This window comes from Zootoca vivipara, chromosome 16, assembly GCF_965207765.1.
Source record: "Zootoca vivipara chromosome 16, rZooViv2.hap1.1, whole genome shotgun sequence".
NCBI lineage: Eukaryota > Metazoa > Chordata > Lepidosauria > Squamata > Lacertidae > Zootoca > Zootoca vivipara.
The window spans coordinates 35815499-35842492 of record NC_142599.1 but is presented as its reverse complement, the minus strand read 5'-3'; the positions used below and the strand labels follow the sequence as shown (position 1 = coordinate 35842492).

The 26994-nt window shown below is 42.8% G+C and overlaps 4 protein-coding genes across 4 annotated transcripts; 2 read left to right on the top strand and 2 right to left on the bottom strand.

Moving 5' to 3' along the window:
• The first annotated feature begins 865 nt into the window (after window positions 1-865).
• Window positions 866-5177, top strand: LOC132591330 (uncharacterized). The gene is made up of 2 exons (XM_060269568.2): window positions 866-982; window positions 3967-5177. Exon 2 carries the CDS (start codon window positions 3975-3977, stop codon window positions 4482-4484), a length of 510 nt encoding a protein of 169 aa, XP_060125551.2. The 5' UTR covers window positions 866-982; window positions 3967-3974; the 3' UTR covers window positions 4485-5177.
• Window positions 5178-6828: 1651 nt separating this feature from the next.
• LOC132591337 (uncharacterized) lies at window positions 6829-9349 on the bottom strand. The gene is made up of 2 exons (XM_060269597.2): window positions 9218-9349; window positions 6829-7567 (listed from the first exon to the last, which is right to left on the bottom strand). Exon 2 carries the CDS (start codon window positions 7551-7553, stop codon window positions 7065-7067), a length of 489 nt encoding a protein of 162 aa, XP_060125580.1. The 5' UTR covers window positions 7554-7567; window positions 9218-9349; the 3' UTR covers window positions 6829-7064.
• A 3092-nt stretch (window positions 9350-12441) lies between these two features.
• On the top strand, window positions 12442-14779 carry LOC118076244 (uncharacterized). Its single transcript, XM_088659348.1, has 2 exons — window positions 12442-12509; window positions 13948-14779. The coding sequence occupies exon 2, from the start codon at window positions 13966-13968 to the stop codon at window positions 14452-14454; it is 489 nt and encodes a 162-aa protein (XP_088515474.1). The 5' UTR covers window positions 12442-12509; window positions 13948-13965; the 3' UTR covers window positions 14455-14779.
• Window positions 14780-20573: 5794 nt separating this feature from the next.
• Window positions 20574-23452, bottom strand: LOC118079473 (uncharacterized). The gene is made up of 2 exons (XM_035103660.3): window positions 23323-23452; window positions 20574-21626 (listed from the first exon to the last, which is right to left on the bottom strand). The coding sequence occupies exon 2, from the start codon at window positions 21616-21618 to the stop codon at window positions 21109-21111; it is 510 nt and encodes a 169-aa protein (XP_034959551.3). The 5' UTR covers window positions 21619-21626; window positions 23323-23452; the 3' UTR covers window positions 20574-21108.
• Between the last annotated feature and the right edge of the window lie 3542 nt (window positions 23453-26994).

Genomic DNA, 26994 nt, shown 5'->3' with positions numbered 1-26994 from the left:
AAATAGCCATGGATATTTAAAGTCCCCAAAGAATGGGAACTGCAGTTTGTTAAGGGGGGCAAAAAGTTGTTAGGGGACTCCTATTCCCAGCAGAGAATTATAATTTCCAGGGTGCTTTAACAAACAACTCTTTAACAAACAAAGGAACTCTGGAAATTGTGGCTTTCAAAAGGTGAATAACTTCAGTTTCCAGAAATCATGTCTGATGTCACAGAAATTGCTTTGAGGGGACCTGCACATCTTTTCCTGTAATTCCCCCCAAAAAATGGCTAGAGATTCTGGGTTGCCCCAGCCACTCTGAGTGGCTTCCAACATATATAAAACATAATAAAACATTAAACATTTAAAAATGACCCTATACAGGGTTGCCTTCAGATGTCTTCTAAAGGTTGCATAATTACTTATCTCCTAGGCTCAGGGGTTGTATAACTCCATCCCCTCCAACATTTCTTCAATGAAAATAGGGACATCCTAAGGAAAAGTGGGACATTCTGGGACCAAATCAGAGACCGGGTGAGCTTCTGTACATCAAGGACTTTCCCCAGGAAAAGAAGGACACTTGGGGGCTCTATCGTAGTTTCTCTTTCTTTGTATTTTCATTTTTTTAAAAAATGCTGTATATTTAAAAACAGAACGAAAGGAAATAAGTCCCACTTTTCCTACCAACGAGACTCCTTCCCAAGCCAACGGAACACAGTGTACAATCCCCGGAGGGAAGAAATGGGGGAAAAATGAACATGTTGTGTAATAAGCTGATTACAGAGTTGGCATCCTGACAATGTTTGGCTTATTAAAGCAATTTTAGACTATGATGGAAGCAGCAGATTTTGATCATGGATAATTGAGACATTAAGTGTGAAGGGGCGTCTCCCAACCATTAAGGACTCCATGAGGATGCTATAAAAGCTCTCCTTCTTCCACGGCTCACCAACAGCTTCACCTCTCATCATCTCTCAACTTCCCACTCATCAAAACAACACAGGTAAGCTTGGCTTGTCCAAGTCCTTGCATAGATTAAATGGGTAAAAACTAGAGGAAGGTCAATATTGGTTGGACATAGCACAGTTTGTAGGAAAGCAAGGAGCACAGGAAGCTGCCTTATATCGATTCAGATGATTGGTCTATCTAGCTCATTATTGTCTACAACAGGAGTGGGATACACCAGGAGTGGGAAACCTTTGGTCCTCCAGAGGTTGCTGAGCTATGTCTCCTGTCATCCTTAGCAAGCATGGCCAATGGCCAGGGATGATGGATGTAGTAGTTCAGCAGTCCCTGGAGGGTAAAAGATTCCCCACAACTGGTCTATACTGGGTTCCACATTGGGTGTATCTGCCAACCCTACCTGAAGATGCTGGGGATTGAACCAGGGCCTTCTGCCTACAAAGTAGATGCTTTAAACAGAGCCAGAATCCTTCCCCAAAGAAACCGATTGGTTTGATGAAGGAAGTGATTGACTAGAAAGTTGGGTAGTCAATATCTCCTGCACTGGAGGTCTGAATTGATGGCTATAGGAATTGATGGTGTAAAAAGCTACAGTTCTGTGATTCTAAATATTACTTTATGGAGAACTTTTAGAATAGTTACACTGATTCATCTCCGAAGAAGCTCCAGTTTGCTTCCATTTACTTATACCTGCCAACGTAGGACTTGTCTCAGAGATTTTAAATACCAATGTACATTTATACTAAATCTTCATGGTGTATTTGTGCTACCTAGTTCCTTTGAAGTATTTCTCTTAGACTTCCACACACATGTCTAGCTCTTTTGAATTTCCAATGCCTTTCAACAGTTAGCTGGGGATTTAGAATTCCACATTCTCAGCATGTTTTATTCTATATGCTTGGAGTGCCTACCTATGATACAAACCTAAAACTGATTTAATATTTCTTCTCTCTTTGGAAACAGAGATGTAATTCTGTGTGGGAGGGGGTAGAGCAGGCATCCCCAAGCTTCGGCCCTCCAGATATTTTGGACTGCAATTCCCATCTTCCCCGACCACTGGTCCTGTTAGCTAGGGATCATGGGAGTTGTAGGCCAAAACATCTGGAGGGCCGCAGTTTGGGGATGCTTGGGGTAGAGATTTATTCCAGGATCCTCATCTAAATAGCAGTATTCGGAACTGCTGTTGGATCAGGCAAATGGCCCATTGAGTTCAGCATCCTGTTCTCACATAGGCCAATCAGATGCCTGTTGAAAACCCATCCATAAGATCCACATGCAATTGCAATCTCCCTTTCTGGAGTTTCCAGCAACTGGTATTTAGAAGCATGCTGCCGATTTCTGATAGGCCATGCCTCCCCACCCCTATAGTAACTATTTTCAAAAATAAAATGTTTCCACTGGCCCCCAAAGACTGGTATAATTTAGGTGTAATTACAAACGATATTCCTGGCAATCAAAGGAAAGTATTCCTCTATGCAACAACAGCTGCCAGGATGCTCATAGCAAAATATTGGAAAGGGAGGGAAATCCCATCAATAAAAGAATGGCAAATTAAACTTTGTGAATATATAAATTTGGCAAGATTTACACCATCCTCAAGGTGGACAATCGGACTAAAAATGAGCAACAGAACGGGATTGTGTTAAAGAATATATGAAAAAAAACATTGTTCTGGAGTAAGTATACAGTGGTACCTCGGTTTATGAACACAATTGGTTCCGGAAGTCTGTTCATAAACTGAAGCGTTCATAAACTGAAGCGAACTTTCCCATTGAAAGTAATGGAAAGTGGATTAATCCGTTCCAGACGGTCCGCAGAGTACTTAAACTGAAGCGTTCATAAACTGAAGCGAACTTTCCCATTGAAAATTATGGAAAGTGGATTAATCCGTTCCAGATGGGTCCGCGGAGTACTTAAACTGAAGCGTTCATAAACTGAAGCATGGGTGTAATTGGTTCCGGAAGTCTGTTCAGAAACTGAAGCGTTCATAAACCGAAGCAAACTTTCCTATTGAAAGTAATGGAAAATGAATTAATCCGTTCCAGATGGGTCCGCGGTGTTCATAAACCGAAAATTCATAAACCAAGGTGTTCATAAACCGAGGTTCCACTGTATCGGTATGTAACGAATGAAGCTTTGCAGGGTTAAAGAAATTGAAAAATCAGAGGCTTGGTTCCCATGCTTGTCATAATTTAAGCAGACCCATTTAAATCAATGGACATGTCTACTCAGATTGGTGGTTGGATGCAACCCATAGTTTTCATTGCTTGGAACAGGGGCATCTTCTGAGTTTCCATTCCTACCCTAGACTATTTTAGGGGAGGTGCCAATGACATCCTGAGTCCAGTTAATACAACTTAAATGAAGCTTTTGCATAGTGTCTAACTCCATTCTATGCCATGTTTTCACCACTACACTCACTGAAAGAACCTCAATAAATAGTCTGAACCTTGTATATGTTGCAAGGTTTAAGAAGAGCTGCTGTTTGATCAGGCAAATGGCCCATCTAGATTGGGATCCTGTTCCCACACAAGCCAATCAGATGCCTGTTGAAAACCCACCCGTAAGACCCACATGCAATGGCAATCTCCCCTTCTGCAGTTGCCAGCAACTGGTATGCAGAAGCATGCTGCTTGTAACTGGTGAGGCAGAGCATAACCATCATGGAATTGGCCATTAGATCATTTGGTCAGAACTCCCTGCACCAGTGTTTCAACCTTGAGTCCATAGGTGTTGTTGAACTAAAATAATGTCCCTACCGCTTTTCCTGGTCCTTCAGATATGGGGGGGGGGAATGAAGATGCTCATTATATGGTTTGGTCTTTCCCTCTCTTGATATACTGTGTCACTGGGAATACATAGGGCTGTATTCCATGTTTCTCCATGTATTCAAAGTTTTTCCATGAGACCCATTTAAATCAATGGACATGTCTACTCATGATTGGTAGTTGGATGCAACCCATAGTTTTCATTGCTTGTTTCTTGGATATGATGTTACATATGTGCCTGCCTATGTCTTTCCAGACTCAACCATGGCTTCCTGTGGACCATCCTGCGCTGTCCCATCTTGTGCTTCCACCCCAGTCGTTGGTTTTGGATCAGCCGGTCTTGGTGGCTTTGGCGGTGGCCTTGGCGGTGGCCTTGGCGGTGGATTTGGCTATGGTTCTGGCTATGGCTTTGGCTCCGGTGCCCTGGTTGGATCCGGCGTCCCTTCTGCTAGCCTTGGTATTCTTTCTGGAGTCCAGCCTTCATGCGTCAACCAGATCCCACCAGCAGAGGTCGTGATCCAGCCACCCGCCTCCATCGTGACCATCCCAGGACCCATCCTCTCTGCCAGTTGCGAGCCTGTGTCTGTCGGAGGCAACACCCCATGTGCTGCTGGTGGTTATGGATCCGGATTTGGCAGCGGATTTGGCAGTGGATTTGGCAGAGGTCTCTATGGTGGTGCCGGTCTTCTGGGGTCTAGCTCTGGTGCTTTGGGGGGCCGTGGCCGTTATGGGTTTGTGGGGCGTAGAGGCAGCATCTGCTATACCCCCTGCTAAGCTCTCACGGTCTGTCAGCAAGGAGGAAAGAAAAAGAGATCTGGGGTGGACTATTTAGGTCTGATTTTAGATTTGCCAAGTTATGAGGTGTCAGAAGAAGGAGTGGGAGTTGGAGAACTGCCAGCAGAGATGTCCTTGGAAAGCACAGAATCTCCACCATCCCCACATACTCGCCGCTCAACGAGAATTCAAGAGCCAAGGGCTCAACAACATTTGACTCCTGAGGCCCCCCTCAGGAGTGTTGCTGAGCCACAGGCTGCTGCTGGGGAAGGAAGGGGAGGAGATCAGAGTGAGCAACGTCAGTATGGAGTTAAAGACTGGAATTATTTGCCTTTCACCACGATGACTGAATAAAACCATAAATACGAACTTTCTTGTTTCTTCCTTGATGCTACTGGGGGAGGAGAAAATCCCTCGAGCCAGACATTATATGTCCTCATTAAACTTAAGGATCTCTATTCTCTCCCTCTCTCCTCATGTATTGTTCACTTTTTGATTAGATAGGCACTTTCACACTGCAATGATGTTATAACATCATTCCTATCTGATTATACAGAAACATATTTGCCATAGGCAACTGATTGGCTACTTTGAGAACAGGATGCTGCACAAGAAAGGCCTTTGACCTGACCCAACAGGGCTCTCTCTTCTTCTCTTCTGTCCTTTCCGAGTCCATAGTTCTCACCATTAGGACAAGACTTGTCACTCCCACTTCATGCTTTTAGGTATGGGATGGGATGGGATGGGGAAGCTCTGACTCTGCAAAAGTTGTTGGACTCTAACTTGCACCAGATCCAGCAATCCTGACCCAAGGACAGGGATGACAGGAGCTGGAGTCCAGTAATGTCTAGACCAGGCATAGGCAACCTTGGCTCTCCACATGTTTTGGAACTACAACTCCCATGATCCCTGAGCACTGGCCCTGTTAGCTAGGTATCATGGGAGTTGTAGTTCCAAAACATCTGGAGAGCCAAGGTTGCCTATGCCTGGTCTAGACCATAGATAGGCAAACTAGGGCCCAATCGCCTTCTCAATCCGGCCCGCGGATGGTCTGGGAATCACCGTGTTTTTACATGAGTAGAACGTGTGCTTTTATTTAAAATCTCTGGGTTATTTGTGGGGCATAGGAATTTGTTCATCCACCCCCCCCAAAAAAAATAGTCCGGCCCACCACAAAGTCTGAGAGACGGTGGACTGGCCCCCCGCTGAAAAACTTTGCCGATCCTTCATTAAAATTTGCCAATCTAGTATGCTGGGTGTGTTTTTGCTTTTCAAGTTTCTTGTGACTAATACTCTTGCCGCTACTATTCCATACATTAACAGCGTTCTATTTGCACTTTTAATATCCTCTGGAATTATATTTAGAAGGAACAATTCTAATGAAAGAATACTCACAGCTAGCAAAATTTATTGGAAGAATTAGAGGGCAAACGAAACAAAACAAAACAAAAAGGAATGGAGGATCTTTGGTGAATATATATTGGATAATAAGATATCCAAAATCCAAACGGCAGAACATAATTGAACCTAAATTGAAGTTAAAGGAAATATAATGAATAAATAGAATAAGAATTGTGCGATATAGTAAGGGTAATATATGTAAATTACAGAGTGAAAAATTGGAAGTCAACATAGAGAAGACATAAATGAATGTTTAATTTATATTTTTGCTTTTTTTCTATTGTTAAAGATTTTTTGTATGTACTGTAGAATGTTTTTCTTTTCTTTTCTGTAAACATGTTGTGTGTTAATGTTTTGAAAGAAAGAAACTAATAAAAATTTATTTTAAAAAAATGAAAAAGTTTGCTGACCCCTGGTCTAGACTCTTGAGGGTCACTTGATATGTACCCCCAATCAAGGCGCACCAAGGACTCTTCTTGAACCCTATAACCTTCCCTGTTGTTATGAGAAATCTATTCCCCCAGTCATATGATTTAATTATGACCCACTTCCCCAAATGACAGCAAAGAGGAATCAGGAGAAGGGGCACAACTGCTTCCTTGCACCTATTTAACCCACCCTCCCTGGTCCTTTAGCGATCAGCAAAAAGTTGCATTTGGCCCCTGACTATGATTCATTTCTCTGAATGAATAACCAGTCAGGGTGCCCCGGAGAGAGATCCTGTACTCATGTTGAATAAGAGGAGAATAGTAATTTCTAGAGGAATATAACATACTTTTTCCACACTCAATGTAAACCCTTCAGGATGCAAGAGATAAAGATACCCCCCCCCATACTCCAATTTTGATTTGGACAAAAAAGGGTTTAAGACCTTGGGCACCTTGCTACGAGAAGCTGGAGGTGGAGTTTTAAAAACAAAGACACACAGGTTATCAGAATGCAGAACAAGCTTTATTGAAAAGGTCAAAGAAAAAGAAAGGATAGTTGTACAATAGGGCAAAAAGGTGCATATTGTAGATAGTTCTTGGTCTTCTCAACTTCCTAATACAGAGGGGGGAATTAAGAGGGTTCAACTTCAGCAGCGGTTGCTTGGATTCAGGTCTTCTGAACCTTAGTGAATGGATCTGTATCAAGCTCTCTGATTATCAGTTCGTAATATTATTCTCGGGTTTAATTGACCTATGAACAGATGCTACCACGGCGCCCAAACCTCCTTCCAAGGAGTGCCCCCTTCCCGGAGCCCAAACCATAGCCCCAGCCCCCAGAGCTTCCAAGGAGGCCAGACCCATAGCCCCACCCTCCATAGCCATAACCCCCTACGATCCCGGAACCACCAACAGCACATGGAGTGTTGCCTCCAACAGACACAGGCTCGCAGCTGGCAGAGAGGATGGGCCCTGGGATGGTCAAGACAGTGGGAGGTGGCTGGATGACGACCTCTGCTGGTGGGATCTGGTTGACGCATGAAGGGATGACTCCGTCCAGGACACCGAGATTGGCTGCTCTTTCAGCACCTCCATAACCATAGCCGAGACCTCCATAGCCGTAGCCAAGACCTCCGTATCCGTAGCCAAGACTTCCGCGTCTATGAAGAGCTGCAGATCCAAATCCAACGGTGGGGGTGGAAGCACAGGATGGGACAGCACAGGATGGGCCACAGAAAGCCATGGCTGAAGATGAAACTAAAACATAAAATTGCATGTGTACAGCTGAAAACTCTGGCAGCATGAAGATAAATTCAACAGTGCAAATAATTTTTGATGGATATAATAATGGAAAACCCATTGATATAGGTTTTTTTGTAAAATATGCAGGGATAAAAGATATGCAAAATGAACCATGGAAAGAGAAGAAGGGAAGTGTCAGGCTTCAGGGAATCCAATCCCTCTCCCTCACGGCAGGCTGCCAGCAATAGATAGACAAGACGTTCTTACCAAGGTATTTTATTCAATGTTCACAGAGAGAGACTTAGAAACGTATCATCTCGGGTTAATGCCGTTGCTCTGAGTGAAACCCCACCCCCTCCGTCTCTCCTATTATATGTCACCCCTACGTTGGAATGTATGGAAGTGAGAGCTGGACCATAAAGAAGGCTGATCACCGAAGAATTGATGCTTTTGAATTATGGTGCTGGAGGAGACTCTTGAGACTGCAAGTAGATAAAACCTATCCATTCTGAAGGAAATCAGCCCTGAGTGCTCACTGGAAGGACAAATCATGAAGCTGAGGCTCCAATACTTTGGCCACCTCATGAGAAGAGAAGACTCCCTGGAGGGCACAAGGAGAAGGGGACGACAGAGGATGAGATGATCGGACAGTGTTCTCGAAGCCACCAACATGAGTCTGGCCAAACTGCAGGAGGCAGTGGAAGACAGGAGTGCCTGGCTTGCGCTGGTCCATGGGGTCACAAAGAGTCGGACACGACTGAACGACTAAACAACAATGTTGGCTGATCTGTGCTTTGTGCCCCTGAGCTTTCTGTTCTCTTATTTCAATGCCCTCTAGGTCCGGGGGGGGGGGGGGTGGGTGGGTTTCCTGGAATGCTTTCTAAAGACACTGAGTCTGTCAGCTCTCTCTCCCCTGGTGCTTCTTCTTTCCCAGCTTCTCCCCTCTGCAGCCTCTGAGCTAAGGGTGATGAGAAGATTAGTTGCCATATACTTAATGAGGTATTTATTGTCAATATTGTTTACACTGATTGTCAATGACTCTCCTGCGTCCAGAGAGGGGACATTACTGGCCCCACTGAAGATGTAAGGGACTGATCTTGGGACCTTGTACATGCAAAGCATGGGGATGGACCACTAAGGAATGACCCCTTGTCTTGCCGTTTTAATCCACAACATCTAGTTCTATGCTGGCTACCCCCAATACTGATGTTTGGAAATATAAAAAATGCTGAGATAACCCAGTAAGTTTCTTTTAAAAAAAGGCATGTTTTATCAACAATGCTATCAACATATATCTTGAACATACTGGACCATTATCCAGCAAGTTGGGGATGAGCTTGAGAAAAAATAAGACAGCCATCCTTTGTCTTTTTACCAGAGAGTAAGCACATCACAGTTGAGTTTACTTTTGAGTAAAATGCAGAGGTTTTTTTGCTGCAAAAGCAGAAGTGTATATGTAAATATCATTTAGGAAGGAAGGAAGATAATGGAGAGCTGGTCGCATCTTCCTTAAAAATGCTGGTCGCATCTTCCTTAAAAATGCTTAATTAGATTTTCTTCTAGCAATATCATATTAAATGCACTTAGAAAGTGTGAAGCTGAAAAATCAATCTAGTCTTAATTTTAGATAAATTCGGAAACATTTCCCCTAGAAAATGGACTTACCTGCTTCTTTGAGAAGATGTAATGAAGACCAGAGAGTCAGATGAAGCTGTTGGAGGAACTGGGAGAAGTTTCCATTTTTATACCGTTCTGTCAGCCACTCCTGTGACCAAGAGACTGCCTCTTTCCAGCTACCGTAACATTTTATTTAGTTGTCAACAATTTCATGTGCAAAAGTACTTTACTAAGCACAAAAGAGGGAGGTCACAAAATTAAGTGGTTGCAATAATGCAACACAAATAGTCTTGACACCAGTTTGTTGCCCTCTCCCTTCCTTTTAATTTTGCTGACCTTGAGTCAAATTGCTCTAGTTTATCTGCTGTTTTAAATCAGAAACACCTAGAGGGAGGAGATGGAGATCATCAAAGCTCTTTCATCAGTGTAGGGGACTCTAGGACATGATCAAAGCTTTTTGCATACACGTTCTGAGACATCTCCGGTATCAGATTAAATCGGTGTCCTTGAATGCCTTGAGCACATCAGAAAAGCCCTGCTGGATGAGGCCAAAGGACCATCTAATTCAGCATCTTGTATTACCAGTGCAGAACCAGAAGCCTCAATGGGGAACTCACAATTAGGACCTGAGAGCACCAATGCCACTTGGAAGAGAACAATAGTGAGAAAGAGCTATGGTCCCTATGTTCTACTTGTGCATCTGGTTGACCGCTGCAGGAAAGAGGATGCTGGACAACATGGGCCTTTGGTTTGATCCAGCTTCAGGGCTCATATGTTATCTTCTTCACTTGTCCTAGGAGGTCAGAGTTGTTTCCTTCAGCCTGGCAAAAATCTAGAGTTAATCTGGAGTGGTCTTCTGGGTGGCATCAGTGGGAGGGGGCTGTCCCAACTTCAATAGAAGATAGTGTCTGTGTGCATGTGTGGTTAAAAAAAAGAAAACCCAAGCAAAATAATGGTAAGCATCTAAACCAGATATATAAAATCAGTACTAAGTTGAAACCAAAAAGAAAACACTACTTTTTTCTTTTTAAAAAGGCAGCTTTAAAAGCAATTAAAACTTGCATATTGGGAAGCCAAGAAAATGTATGGCATGTATTCCGAATCTGTAGTTTAGAAAATGCTAATTTAAGAGCGACAAGCCACACACAAACATAGCTGAAATTATGATGGGTTGCATCCAATAAACTCATTCTCAGGAAAGTTCCATCAAAATGCATGGGAACCGATATTAAATGTTTGGAAGTTATTTTTTTTAACCTGTATTTTGTTGTTGTTGTTACTTCCCCCCCCCTTTTTTTGTTTTATTTTTTCATTCTTCTATTTTTGTTTTTTTTTCCTTTTTCTTGATGTGTTGATGTGTTTATTATTGATTATGTTTGATTATGTTATGTTATGTTATGTTATATTGTGTTGATTTGTGTGGATTTGTGATTTTTTAATAAGAAATAAAGATGAATTAAAAAAACCAAAAACAAAATGCATGATGTTGACTGACTTGTCCATTGCTTTCGTTGTCTTCTTCTTCTTCTTCTTCTTCTTCTTCTTCTTCTTCTTCTTCTTCTTCTTCTTCTTCTTCTTCTTCTTCTTCTTCTTCTTCTTCTTTTACAATGTAATATTCATAAATAAATAAGAATAAAAATGTGCACCCCACCACTGAGACCATCCCATTGTAACTATCCAACCTCCCAAAATTTCAACACCTCTTGTGATGGTTTGACCCCTTTCTGTTTTAACAGTACAAATTCTACAAACACCCTCCATATTTCCTCAAAATAATTTCTCCTGTATATTTCCCGTCTTACCTCAATGACACGTTAATTTATCATTAACAGCTATATCCCATATAGACCATTCTTCCATTTTATATTCTGCTTGCCCCTTACACTTCTTAGCTATAATAAGTCGTGCAGCTGTCAGTAAATTTGTGACCAAGTTATTCATAGCCTGCAAACCTTCCACTCCATCATAAATTGATAATAATGCTACCTCTGGACTTTCAGTCAGCTTTAACCCAGTGATTTCTGTTATCTCCTTTAATACCCTTTGCAAAAAAAAAAATGTACATATTTACACTTCCACCACATGTGATCATAATTCCCCATTTCCTGGCATCCCCTGTCCATTGCTTTCAATAGGTCTAACATGAGCTAGTTGGAAATAACCTTAGCATTTCAGTAAGTGTCTAACAGTGGAGACAGATGGATACCAACAGATCTCAACTGATCACCATGAAGGCGCCAACTCTTTGATCTGCCCATCTGATCTTTCTTACATATTGATGGAACAGTGGGTAGGATTCCCCATGCTGATCTCAAAGATGAAGATGGAAACAAGAGGCTATCAAGGGATTTTTTAAAAAAGCAGCATTATTAAATTTTACCCTTGCATTGTGTCAGTCACGTTGGCATTAAAAGTCACAGGTGGGCTAGAAATTCAGGAAATTAGGGGTGGCTAATACTACAAGAGAATTTAATATGTGATCCCTGATTGGTTGGGACTTGTGTCTAGTACGACAGTGGTGCGGAAAGTGGTGTCTAGTACAGTGGTGGTCCTCCAGATGTTTTGCATCATCCCTGCCTACATTACCCTTTTATATCTTCAATCGTTTTATTTGGGGGTGGGCTTCAAATAATTGTGATTTTTTGCTAACTCTTCAAAATCATTTCGCTTCACTGGGTACACTTAATCATACATGTGTATGTGATATCCCTGTGTGAATGAACGCTAGAGCATTAGGAAGATTCTGTTCTCATAGTGGTCAACCAGATGTCAATAGGAATCCCATAAGAAGGACAGGAACTCATTGTCCCATTCCCCAATTCTGATTCCCAGCAACTGGTATTCAGAGGCATGCTACCTCTGACAGTGGAGGCAGAGAAGAACTGGCTATGTGCTGTGAACAGAATGATCAGCTGAAATCTTGGATATGAAAGTCAAGTAGGCTACTGATAAAATCTCCAGCCATTCCAGCTACTTTAATTCTCTTTACATTTTCATCTTTACATTTTCTTAATTTATTTTTATTAACCTCTTTTGTGGAAGAATGAGAATGCAAAGATCAAAAGGGTGAGAATGGGAAAGAAGCGTTGTGGGGAGCAGAGGAAATGTGAACTCTTTTGCCCCGTTTTCCCTTCCTTATTAAAACAATTAGAGGGCATGATGCAATTCATAAATCGCTTGCTAATTAAAGCCTCAGGGAAAGGGGGTGTATCCCAGCTAGCTGTGGGGCCATCAGGGGATACAGTCAAAAGAGTATAAAAGGGTTCCTTGGGCTGAGATATTCCAACAGCTTTACTTGACTTGATCTCCTTCTCTCCATTTTTACTCCTCAGAGACTTTGGTAAGTCAAATGTGTGTATGTATGTTGGGATCTTTGCACTGCTCAGAGGGTTCAGCTAAACAAATTCTAAGCGAACTCTAAAATTCAATTATGTTGTGGGGTATGTTGCTATTCCACCAGGAATCCTACATCCTCCATGTTGCTGGCTGGCTTGTTTTCTATGTATTTCTTCTGAACACGAACGTTTAGGAGGTTGCCTTACACCGAGACCAGAGTTTTTATCCGTCCAGCAATGTAATGTTTGATCGGCTGCAGTTCTCCAGGGCATCAAGGAAGGTTTTTCTTCCAAACCTAACCTGGAGATGTTGGGGAATGAAGTCAGGACTTTCTGCATGCAAAGGAGATGCTCTAACAATTCACTATAGCCCTTCCTTTCTTGCATCTTATAGCATTCTTTCAAAACTATTCATTTTTGTTTCCCTGGGTGATGGAGGCGGTGAGAGTGTCTTATTCTATCACAAGTTGTGCAAATCCAATCAGGAAGATAAAAAACAAACAGAAGTCGGCATAGGGGAAGTATTTATTGCATAGGCTAATATAAATTTGTTCTCGTGGAAGATTTGGCAGACGAAGAAAGTAATAATATAGGAAACAGCCTTAAAATTGATCCATTGAGTTCAGTATTGTCTTCTCTGACTGTCCGAGGCTCTCTAGGGCTTTAGATGAGAGATTTTTCCCCAGCCCAACCTGCATATTTCAGGGATCGAATGCAAAACATATGTTCTGTTAGTGAGTAATGGTCCTTCCTCTGGAAAAGGGGGGAAAATTCCTGCATTCATTGTTCCAGATAAAGGTCTGGTTTAAATAGAAACTTAAGGTAAAGGTAAAGGGACCCCTGTCCATTAGGTCCAGTTGTGGACGACTCTGGGTTTGCAGTGCTCATCTCGCTTTACTGGCCAAGGTTCATGTGGTGAACCAGAGCAGCACACGGACACCGTTTACTTTCCTGCCTGAGTGGTACCAATTTATCTACTTGCACTCGGACGTGCTTTCGAACTGCTAGGTTGGCAGGAGCTGGGACCAAGCAACAGGAGCTCACCCTGTTGTGGGGATTTGAACTGCCGACCTTCCGATCGGCAAGCCCTAGGCTCTGTGCTTTAGACCACAGTGCCACCCGCGTCTCTAAATAGAAACTTTGGGAGTTGCTTTTTACCAAGATAGACCATTGGACCTTCTAGTTCACGTTTGTCCTCACTGACTGGAAACTATTCTCCAGAGTTTCAGATAGATGACATTCTCCTGGAGTTGCTAGTATTTGGATTTGAGACCCACAATGAAGAGAAGGGTGGTGGTGAAAAGAAGAGAAAACAATAAAGAATCCAAGCATTGGGGCATAATGTTAGAACTGTCAAAGGCAGCTGATTTAAATGTCCCCTGCATTCCCCATTGGAGTGGCATTCCACATGTTCATTTGCTCCCATGTTCTTCTTGGTTTCAGACTCATCTCTACCCAACAATGGTTGACTGTGGTCCATCCTGTGCTGTCCCATCCTGTGCTTCCACCCCCACTGTTGGATTTGGATCAGCAGGAGGTCTTGGCTATGGGTATGGAGGTCTTGGCTACGGATATGGAGGTCTTGGCTACGGATATGGAGGTCTTGGCTACGGTTATGGAGGTGCTGAAAGAGCAACCAACCTCGGAGTCCTGGCAGGAGTTGCCCCATCATGCGTCAACCAGATCCCACCAGCAGAGGTCGTGATCCAGCCACCTGCCTCCGTCCTGACCATCCCAGGGCCCATCCTCTCTGCCAGCTGTGAGCCCGTGTCTGTTGGTGGCAACACTCCATGTGCTGTTGGTGGTTCCGGGATCGTAGGAGGCTATGGTTATGGTGGGTGGGGCTATGGGGATGGCCTCATTGGAAGCTCTTGGGGCTATGGTCTGAGGAGGGGTGGGCTCTTTGGAAGGAGATCCCTGCTGGGGCGCCGTGGTAGTGTGTGCAATTAGATATATTGAACTCTTGAAGAAAATCTGTGTGATGATGATTTGAATGACCCTGAATGGGTGAAGATCATGCCTATCCATTTTTGAGTGTCTCACCTTGGATTCTGGAAAATCTGAGTTTCTGGGACCATCATCTAAGCCAACAGCATTTACACGAGTCTCTTCCTTTCTCATGCTTTCCCACTATGTTTCCCGAAAGCCTCCAGACCAAGAAGAAGTTGAGAGCCACATTGTATAGTGTGTGCCTTTGCCTTGTTCCTGTCCTGCTTCTTTTACAATTGCCTGCTTGACACTTTTCATGTTTCCATTAAAGTTCATTCTGAATTGACTCTCTTAGTTTGGCACCTCATTGGGACATTATCTTTTTTTATCAGTGCAAGCATACACTTTTGGGCAAGTTGCTCTTAGGGGCACATCTCTTACAAAGAGATAAGGGTAGGCCTGCTGGATCAGATCAAAGGCCCATCTTATCAATGACCCTGTTCTCACACAGGCCAGATGTCCCAGTGGGAAGCTCACAAGCATGTCATAAGTGCAACAGCATCATTCCCTACTTGTGTTTCTAAGCAACTAGCATTCACAACAGTGGGAAGAGGACACAGAGATAATGGCTGGTAGTCATTTATCCCCCATGAATTTGTCTAATCCTGTCTTAGAGTCATCCAATTTACTGACCATCTCTTAACCATTGTGTGAAAGAATTTTGTAGTTTAAATATGCCCTATTTGAAGAAATCATTGCCCCACCCCTTGTCCTGGATCTTCTGACATTCAACTTCATTGCATGGCCCCAAGTTCTAGAATTATGAGAGGAGATAAGCAGAATATACAATTTAAAACAAACATATTAAGCTACTATATGAGAAAAGCTCAAGAATTCTTTAAAGCAGATAAGAGACACCCAAAATCGACATGCATTCCAGCAAATAAAAGTTAGTCATTTAAAAACAACTTACCAGTTAAATGAACCCAGCCTTAAATGACCCCAGTTAGAAAATCAAGAAGCTGCCTTATACAAAGTCAGGCCATTGGTCTAGCTAGCTCAGTAAGGTCTATATTGGCTGTAGCATCTCCCAGAGTTTGAGACAGGAGTCCTTTTCCTAGCACTCCCTGGAGATGATAGGGATTGATCCTGGGACCTTTTGCATGCAAAGCAGGTGTTCTACAACTGAGCTACAGCCCTTTCCTCAAAGAAAACAAAGCTTTATGAAAAATGGTTGAAGGAGCTGGGCATGCTTAGCTTGGAAAAGAGGAGACCGAGGAGAAAGGATAGCCCTCTTCAAATATCTCAAGGGCTTTCACATGGAAGAGGGAACAATCTTGTTTTTCTCTTGCTCTTGAGGGCAGGATTTGAACCAAGGGCTTCAAGTTACAAGAAAGAAGATTCCATCTAAACACCCGGAAGTACTTTCTGACAGTAGGAGATGTTTGACTGAGAAACAGTCTCTCTCAGGAGGTTGTGGACTCTCCTTCCTTGGAGGTTTTGAAGCAGACGTTGGATGACCATCTGTCATGGATGCTTTAGCTGAGATTCCTCCATTGCAGGGGGTTGCACTAGATGACCCTTGGGGTCCCTTCCAACTCTACGTTTCTATGATTCTATGAAAAGGTAACTCAAAACAATACCAATTAAAACCTGCTTAATTTTTTTTTAATGCACAGGTGAGACAATTCTCATTTAAATGGAAATTGTATTCCATCATTTGGGAGAATCATAGAAAAGGCATTACCTATTCGGCCCATAAACCAATTTGACCAGAAGGATAATGGTACAGGTAGAACCTCTGTCACAGCCTCCTTTGGGTGTAACTGCTTTTGTGCTACAGCCAACTAGATGTCATTGGATTACAGCTCTCATCAGCCATGCTTGCTGGGACTGATGGGTACTATAGTACTGTAGTTCTTCCAAACTGGAGGACCGCAGCTTTCACATCCTTTGTCTATGATCAGGATCAGACACACAAAACGTAACAGGCTGTGCTTTCACATAAACAATGCTCTTCTGTATTTATCACAGTATCAAATATTTCTCTTGCACGGAGTCAACACATAAAGTGTAACAAAGTAAACGGAAGTCCCAATAGATCAGTTCATTCATAGAGTCCAAATATTTGCTAGTTTCTGTTCCATGTATGTCTTTGTATATTCATAAAATCCAAATAGGAGCTTACTGCAGTTCCACAGAATCTTGACAAGGATTTCTGGAATAATGCCTTGTTTCGCCCTCCTGCAAAATACTGTGATAAATAGGTTGGATAGGTGGTTCTAGCCTTGACCAGTTCTCACACAGGCTACAGTACATTTTCATATATTCTAAAGTTGCTTCCCTAGCAAGCCAAACACAAACATCCCATCTCTTTGTTCCAAGTGTTAGAATTACTAACTTGCCATGCTAAAGCAATAACTTAGAGCCAGTGTGGTGTAGTGGTTAAAAGCAGTGGACTCATAATCTGGTGAACACTGGCAAAGAAAAAGTGTTTTTATATGCATTGTTTATGCATTCTAACACCAGATGGTGCTGTGGAGTTCTGTTTTCGCCAACCTGATTTCTCATGCAAAGTTTGCAATGCATTTCACTGAAAAACTTCTTTTTTAAAAAGTATTTTTATTGATACAAAAAGAAAAAAGAAAACTCAGATACAGAATTACACACAAGAATAACAATAAACACAAAATTTTCTTACCAAACAATAAAAAATAAGTTGGTCTTAACACTATAGACCTAACCTCCCTTCTATTCCTTATTTCATTTTCATATTACTAATTTCCAATACGTACACACTTTTATCATAATTTAACTTTTTCTTAATATATCATAACTCTTATGTCTAACTTGCAATTATTACTGAAGTTCCTTGAATGCTGCAACAGAGTTTAAACTACTGTAATCATATTTCAAATATTATTTGAAAACCTCTCATTTTGAAACAAATTCCTGTTTTGGTTTATTCTTTATTTTTTTCTGATAGACCATCTAATTCGGCATATTCTGTCAGCTTTTGGATCCATTCATGTATAGAGGGAATTTCAATGCTCTTCCATTTTGCTGCGATGAGAACTCTTGCTGCCGCCGTAGCATATAAAAAGATTTTTTGCGGAATACCCAAATCTGTAATTCCCAGGAGACAGACTTCTGGTTTTTTTATTAAAGGAGATCTTTAGCATTTTTTGCAGTTCTGAGTGAATACTCTCCCAGAATACCTGTATTTTCTTACATAACCACCACATGTGGTAGAAAGTGAAACACTTCTTGGATGTGTCTAGATCCAGCCTAAGATAAGCATGAGTGGCACTGTTCTGCAGTGGTTCCGGTCCTACTTAGATTTCCTGTGGGTGGTGCTTGGGAAGTGCTCTTTGGCTCTGTGAGGGTTTGATTTTATCCCTCATGCTGTTTAACATCTGCATGAAACTGCTGAGTGGGGTTATCTGGAGTTTTGGAGTGTGTCTTCAGCAGGGGTGTCTTACCCATAGAGGCTAGTGGCACAGAGCGCCAGGGCGCCAAGTTCTGGAGTGTGCCAGGGAAGAGGCGGAGGATGGATGTGGCGCCAGCCAAGATCAACTCGCCACCCTCGCCCGAAGCAGCGCCACTCCCGGAGCCTCCGCCTGCCGTTGCCACCGCGACACGAAGTGGCCAGCTGATGTGGAAGGCACCGCATCCAGCCTCTGCCTCTTCCCCGCCAGAGGAGCTGCCCTCCAGCCGCTGCCCGCCTCCTCTAGCCCTGCAACCATCCTCCCTAGAAAAAGATCAACAACTCTGGGGAATGGGGGTGGGGGTGGGCACCAGAGGGAGTTTTGCACCACAGTGCTGGATATGCTCATGACACACAGCTCTACTTCTCGTTTATATATCAAGATAATGGCACTGTTACAACCTCTTTTGGTGATACCCACAGAGGGATCTTGGGCTCCAGAATTCCCTTATACTTTGACCAAATCAGGTATAGTGACTTCCTTACCAAGTGGTTCAAGAAACCCTTGTGGACTTTAACTTTATCATATATTAAGTATGAATGCCAAACATATTGGATATCCACCCCTTCTAGGTCTAATATCTCTGGGTCATTTAAGGTTATCCATTCTTTTAACCAGACTAAACCTGCTGCCACACGGTACAACTCCAAATCCGGAAGGGCAAAAAACCCCATTTTTCCTGTCTGTCAGCATTTGGTATTTTATCCTAGGTCTCTAAAATTAATATATCAAGGCTTGTCAGTGGATGTGCCAGGCAGTTATCTTGCCTTGGTAATGGACTGGATGAGAGCCAATAAACTGAAGCTCAGTCCAGATAAGACTGAGATACAGTTAGTGGGTGGTTCTGTAGACTGGATAGATGGGAGGTGGCCTGGTTACATAGCCTCCGAAGGAACAGCTTGGGGGTCCTTCTGGTTCCATTGCTGTCACTTGAGGTTCATTTGGCCTCGGTGGCATGGAATGCCTTTCATCAGATTTGGCTGGTGAGCCAGCTGTGCTGCTATCTGAACAGGGATAGCCTAACCCAGTGATGGCCAAGCTTGTCCCTCCAGCTGGTTTGGGACTACAACTTCCATCATCCCTAGCTAACAGGACCAGTGGTCAGGGATGATGGGAATCGTAGTCCCAAACAGCTGGAGGGACAAGTTTGGCTATCACTGGCCTAACCTCTGTTGCCTCTACCACTAGGTTAGAAGCTGCCTCTGAAAACAGTTCAGAAACATCAGCTGGTGCAGAATTTGGTAGCTGGGTTGCTCACTAGGGCAGGACGGTTTGAGCATATAACTCCTGACTCCACTGACTCCACTGGCTAATTAGTTTCTTGGCCCAATGAAGCCTTAAATGGCTCAGGACTGCAATATCTCAAGGACCACCTCTCATAGCTGCCATGTTTTCCCTTTTCTCATGAGGAAGCCTATTCAGCATAATTGCAAATCCCTTAAAAAAGGGATAACTTGGCAGCTATGCCACCTCTGCCCATATGAACTGACCCAGTACCTGGGATCACCATCTGAGACTCTTCTTAAGGTACTCCATGAGAGGTCTGAAGGAAAGCAAAAAGAAAATGGACATTTTCTTTTGTGGTTCTCTGTTTTTTGAATGCTTTCCCCAAGGAGGTTCAACTGATGCCTTCATTAAATATCTTTAGGTGCCAGGCAAAATCATTCCTCTTCTCTCAGGCCTTTGGCAGCCTTCCCAGCATCTAAGACACCAGAGGTATTAGAACAATTGGTTAAATCCTTTGAGACTAAACAGCCAGTGGTCAGTTTTTATAGATATTTGCTATCAGTAAATCAATTTGATCTACAGAATCTAAGAAATGAATGGAATGTTCATTAAATGTCCCTCTAATCCAAATTTGAAGTTTTCCCCTCTTGCTGAGACAGACCATCTTAAAAAAAACAGTGATACCTCTCTCTTTATTTCTTGGTTCTATGCCTTATCAATGCTGGGGACACGGGTGGTGCTGTGGGTTAAACCACTGAGCCTAGGGCTTGCCGATCAGAAGGTTGGCAGTTTGAATCCCTGTGACGGGGTGAGCCCATGGCTCGGTCCCAGCTCCTGCCAACCTAGCAGTTTGAAAGCATGTCAAAGTGCAAGTAGATAAATAGGTACTGCTCCAGCAGGAAGGTAAACGGCGTTTCTGTGTGCTGCTCTGGTTTGCCAGAAGCAGCTTAGTCATCCTGGCCACATGACCTGGAAGCTCTACGCCGGCTCCCTCAGCCAATAAAGTGAGATGAGCGCTGCAACCCCAGAGTCGTCCGCGACTGGACCTAATGGTCAGGGGTCCCTCTACCTTTAATCCAAATTTGAAGTCCCCCCCCCAATTGCTGAATAGACCTTCTTAAAAACAGTGATACCTCTCTCTTGATTTCTTAGTTCTATGCCTTATAAATATTCTCTGTTGGTAAGTAGTCCCATGATATCTCTTTCACCTTCTCCAACATTCAAGGGTTCTGATGATATTAAGGTGGCAAGTTCTGAAATACTTGCTGCACTGTTAACAGGATGGTGAATGCTTGAACCAATCCAAGAAGATATGTGTTATGGTCTTATGGTTGTGCTCCTGAACTGGCTTAATTTTGAACTTACTTCTTTGTAGACATGTATAGCATTGTGCTGCCACAGAAAACAAAACCAGAAAGCCGGTGCTATGATGCAGAAAAAGTTTTATTGGGAATTTCAAACAGTAAAAGTATTCAAGTGAATACTAAGAATACTGGAAGATAATAAAGCAAAAAAGAACACATTTCAGTGAACAGCTTCTCCTTTAGAATTATTTTTTTCAGGCTGGAGGAAGAGTAGGGGTTTCTACATTTATAGAACATTCTTTCCACCTTCCGTTACTTTAAGTCCCAATTACACATATTTACACTAGGGTGCTAATTTGATAGACATAGTGAATGGATCTTGTGCTTTTCTTCCTGATGGGAATTGGTGTGCTTCAAAGAGATGTAGGCAAATAAATATCATAAAGGAAAGTAACAAGCAGGGGAAAGTAAGGTAAAATTAAACTGGAAACAGCTGCATGTTCTAGATGGGCCTGATTACAAGGGATGCAGAACACTCTTCCAGCTTCTCTTGGGATTGCCTAGGGAGTTAGGGTGCTCAGCATATCTAAAATCAAACCTAAATAGTCCACCCCAGATCTCTTTTTCTTTCCTCCTTGCTGACAGACCGTGAGAGCTTAGCAGGGGGTATAGCAGATGCTGCCTCTACGCCCCACAAACCCATAACGGCCACGGCCCCCCAAAGCACCAGAGCTAGACCCCAGAAGACCGGCACCACCATAGAGACCTCTGCCAAATCCACTGCCAAATCCGCTGCCAAATCCGGATCCATAACCACCAGCAGCACATGGGGTGTTGCCTCCGACAGACACAGGCTCGCAACTGGCAGAGAGGATGGGTCCTGGGATGGTCACGATGGAGGCGGGTGGCTGGATCACGACCTCTGCTGGTGGGATCTGGTTGACGCATGAAGGCTGGACTCCAGAAAGAATACCAAGACTAGCAGAAGGGACGCCGGATCCAACCAGGGCACCGGAGCCAAAGCCATAGCCAGAACCATAGCCAAATCCACCGCCAAGGCCACCGCCAAGGCCACCGCCAAAGCTACCAAGACCGGCTGATCCAAAACCAACGACTGGGGTAGAAGCACAAGATGGGACAGCGCAGGATGGTCCACAGGAAGCCATTATTGAGTCTGGAAAGACATAGGCAGGCACATATGTAACATCATATCCAGGAAACAAGCAATGAAAACTATGGGTTGCATCCAACTACCAATATGAGTAGACATGTCCATTGATTTAAATTATGACAAGCATGGGAACCAAGCCCCTGGTTTTTCAATTTCTTTAACCCTGCAAAGCTTCTTTCGTTACATACTGATATACTTACTCCAGAACAATGTTTTTTTTCATATATTCTTTAACACAATCCCATTCTTTTGCTCATTTTTGGTCCAATTATCCCCTTAAGGATGCTGTAAATCTTGCCAAATTTATATATTCACAAAGTTTAATTTGCCGTTCCTTTATTGATGGGATTTCCCTCCCTTTCCAATATTTTGCTATGAGCATCCTGGCAGCTGTTGTTGCATAGAGGAATACTTTCCTTTGATTGCCAGGAATATTGTTTGTAATTACACCTAAATTATACCAGTCTTTGGGGGCCAGTGGGAACATTTTATTTTTGAAAATAGTTACTATGGGGATGGGGAGGCGTGGCCTATCAGAAATCGGCAGCATGCTTCTAAATACCAGTTGCTGGAAACTCCAGAAAGTGAGATTGCAATTGCATGTGGATCTTATGGGTGGGTTTTCAACAGGCATCTGATTGGCCTATGTGAGAACAGGATGCTGAACTCAATGGGCCATTTGCCTGATCCAACAGCAGTTCCCAATACTGCTATTTAGATGAGGATCCTGGCATAAATCTCTACCCCCTCCCACACAGAATTACATCTCTGTTTCCAAAGAGAGAAGAAACATTAAATCAGTTTTAGGTTTGTATCATAGGTAGACATTCCAAGCATATAGAATAAAACATGCTGAGAATGTGGAATTCTAAATCCCCAGCTAACTGTTGAAAGGCGTTGGAAATTCAAAAGAGCTAGACATGTGTGTGGAAGTCTTAGAGAAATACTTCAAAGGAACTAGGTAGCACAAATACACCATGAAGATTTAGTATAAATGGCCATTGGTATTTAAAATGTCCGAGACAAGTCCTACGTTGGCAGGTACAAGTAAATGGAAGCAAACTGGAGCTTCTTCTGAGATGAATCAGTGTAACTATTCTAAAAGTTCTCCATTAAATAATATTTCATAGAATCACAGAACTGTAGCTTTTTACACCATCAATTCCTATAGCCATCAATTCAGACCTCCAGTGCAGGAGATATTGACTACCCAACTTTCTAGTCAATCACTTCCTTCATCAAACCAATCGGTTTCTTTGGGGAAGGATTCTGGCTCTGTTTAAAGCATCTACTTTGTAGGCAGAAGGCCCTGGTTCAATCCCCAGCATCTTCAGGTAGGGTTGGCAGATACGCCCAATGTGGAACCCAGTATAGACCAGTTGTGGGGAATCTTTTACCCTCCAGGGACTGCTGAACTACTACATCCATCATCCCTGGCCATTGGCCATGCTTGCTAAGGATGACAGGAGACATAGCTCAGCTCAGCAACCTCTGGAGGACCAAAGGTTTCCCACTCCTGGTGTATCCCACTCCTGTTGTAGACAATAATGAGCTAGATAGACCAATCATCTGAATCGATATAAGGCAGCTTCCTGTGCTCCTTGCTTTCCTACAAACTGTGCTATGTCCAACCAATATTGACCTTCCTCTAGTTTTTACCCATTTGATCTATGCAAGGACTTGGACAAGCCAAGCTTACCTGTGTTGTTTTGATGAGTGGGAAGTTGAGAGATGATGAGAGGTGAAGCTGTTGGTGAGCCGTGGAAGAAGGAGAGCTTTTATAGCATCCTCATGGAGTCCTTAATGGTTGGGAGACGCCCCTTCACACTTAATGTCTCAATTATCCATGATCAAAATCTGCTGCTTCCATCATAGTCTAAAATTGCTTTAATAAGCCAAACGTTGTCAGGATGCCAACTCTGTAATCAGCTTATTACACAACATGTTCATTTTTCCCCCATTTCTTCCCTCCAGGGATTGTACACTGTGTTCCGTTGGCTTGGGAAGGAGTCTCGTTGGTAGGAAAAGTGGGACTTATTTCCTTTCGTTCTGTTTTTAAATATACAGCATTTTTTTAAAAAAAATGAAAATACAAAGAAAGAGAAACTACGATAGAGCCCCCAAGTGTCCTTGTTTTCCTGGGGAAAGTCCTTGATGTACAGAAGCTCACCCGGTCTCTGATTTGGTCCCAGAATGTCCCACTTTTCCTTAGGATGTTCCTATTTTCATTGAAGATATGGTGGAGGGGATGGAGTTATACAACCCCTGAGCCTAGGAGATAAGTAATTATACAACCTTAATAAGACATCTGAAGGCAACCCTATATAGGGTCATTTTTAAATGTCTAATGTTTTATTACGTTTTTATATATGTTGAAAGCCACTCAGAGTGGCTGGGGCAACCCAGAATCTCTAGCCGTTTTTTTTTGGGGGGGGGGGATTACAGGAAAAGATGTGCAGGTCCCCTCAAAGCAATTTATGTGACATCAGACATGAGCATGGTGGGGAACTTGTATATTTTTTTCTGGAAGCTGAAGTTATTCACATTTTGAAAGCCACAATTTCCAGAGTCCCCTTGTTTGTTAAAGAGTTGTTTGTTAAAGCACCCTGGAAATTATAATTCTCTGCTGGGAATAGGAGTCCCCTAACAACTTTTTGCCCCCTTAACAAACTGCAGTTCCCATTCTTTGGGGACTTTAAATATCCATGGCTATTTACAGCACCCTAATGATGCTTTAAATGCGGGACGCGGGTGGTTCTGTGGTCTAAACCACAGAGCCTAGGGCTTGCTGATCGGAAGGTTGGCAGTTTGAATCCCCGCAACTGGGTGAGCTCCCATTGTTTGGTCCGAGCTGCTGTCCACCTAGCAGTTCTAAAGTACGTCAAGTGCAAGTAGATAAATAGGTACCGCTCCGGCGGGAAGGTAAACATCATTTCTGTGCACTGCTCTGGTTTACCAGAAGCGGCTTAGTCATGCTGACCACATAACCCAGAAGCTGTCTGCGGACAAACGCTGGCTCCCTCGGCCTATAGAGCAAGATGAGTGCATAACCCCAGAATCGTCCATGACCGGATCTAACGGCCAGGGGTACCTTTACCTTTGCCTTTACCTTTAATGATGCTTCACCTATATACTGTGTTTCTCATATTATAAGACACGTCTTATATTTATTTTTTCCTCAAAAAACACACTATGGCTTATTTTCAAGGGATGTCTTATTTTTTTCCTCCTCCTCCTCCTGCTGCGGCCGGCATTGCTGCTGCGCTTATCACTATGTCTTATTTTCGGGGTATGGCTTATTCCTTGAATGCTTAAAAATCCTGCTATGGCTTATTTTATGGGTATGTCTTAAAATATGAGAAACAGGGTAGATGAGATGGGCCTATATCTTTTTTTAAAAAAAAAAGCAGACTGATTCAGATGAATTGAACTTAAGATGGGGGATATGAGAAACGGAGAGAGATTGAAATTCATAGTCTTCCGTTCCACCGTTCCCAGGATTTATTGTGGGAAGCCATGGTGATTGTGTTAAATGAATATTGTCGGTGGCACCCAAGGCCAGATTTGGGTTTGATGAGACCCTAAGCTGCTGAAGGTAATGGGGCCCTTTATATGTCCAGCTGTCCTTTGTCAACAACAAATTGTCACTGTCTTTTTTGTGTTGAATATATGCTTTATGATAATTTATGGAACTAATAGGTATCTAAAGCCATTTGCACATAACAAAATATGTATTTTATCAAAGTAATTGTTGAACTGAAATACAATTAAGAAGAAGTATATTAATAGTTAAATTAAGCTCTAACTTAAAATGATTTCTTATTCATAACAAACTTAATAAGGCAAACACATTGGTATTTGGCAATAACAAAAGTTCCTTTAGAAACACAATTTACAAAGGCTCATAATCTAGCCTCTAGAAACTTGCTATAACATGAAATAATAATAGGTGTAAATATATGATGCAAACCACGAATCATTCGAAATAGCTACAGTATATTAATATGAAATTAAGTGTTATAACCTGTACAATGCAATTGTAGTTAATACAATGCATTTTTATATAATATTAGTATCACCATAGTAGTCCACACTGTTCATTGGGACAGCAGACCTTATTTGTTTTTTATCTTATATTTTGGAAATGTACACCCAGGTTTTTTTTCGTTTAATTTTTTTGGGGGCCCCCAAGAGAGTGGGGCCCTAAGCTATAGCTTGCTTAGCTTATGCGTACATCCGGCACTGGTGGCACCTGATCAGCTGAATAGTGTGAACCTCACAGGGCAATTCCAGAGTCAGCAATCTTAACAGGAAAAAACCCCACAAGCAACTTTGTGGCTAGAGGATCATCTCCATGCTTTGATGCCTTCCGCTGGTGTCAGGTACCAGGTGTTGGCTGTTTGGGTTTCCTGCTAGAGGATTCTTGTCGGCTTTCCAAAATTGTTGACAAGATCAGAAGAAACCAACAAAGCAAGTTAAGTGCCATGACCCCGTGCAATCCTGCATTCCAGCATTAATTGAGCCGCTTTGCCCTGCTTGTAATTATTTGCCCATAAAGAAAATTGTAGTGTGTGCTTCTTAAAATGCTCAGTTTATTTAGTTCAAATTATCTGAATGTTTTTTCCCAGGGTTTAATGCAAGACAAGCTTAAAGTTTGCACAGGTTGTACTTAATCTACTTGAAAGATCTACATTGGCTCCCAGTACATTTCCGAGCACAAGTGTTGGTGCTGACCTTTAAAGCCCTAAATGGTCTCGGTCCAGTATACCTGAAGGAGCGTCTCCACCTCCATGGTTCTGCCCAGACACTGAGGTCCAGCACAAAGGGTCTTCTGCAAGAAGCCAAGTTGCAGGGAACCAGGCAGAGGGCCTTCTCGGTAGTGGTGCCCGCCCTGTGGAATGCTCTCCCATCAGATGTCAAAGAGAAAAACAGCTACCAGATTTTTAGAAGACATCTGAAGGCAGCCCTGTTTAGGGAGGCTTTTAATCTTTAATCGATTATTTTATTTCATTTTTCTGTTGGAAGCCGCCTATAGTGGCTGGGGAAACCCAGCCAGATGGGCGGGGTATAAAATTATTATTATTATTATTATTATTATTATTATTATTAATCACTCTTGATTAATCCTTGATTTTTCTTGACAAATATTTCTGATTTGTGAATTACACAGTTCTCAAGGTTGTATTTCCTACAAGGAGCAAGCAAAAATTACACAGAAAAGGGCCTCTCGCATATGCAAGCAGAGCTCACACAGCTTTGCCACTGGTCTCCCCAGCCTCTAGTCTACGGGCAGAATAGGACTGGTGTCAAAACTCTGTGGAACATCTCCCCTCCTGCTGAATGAGAGAAGAGAGGCACCTGGTGGTGTGAT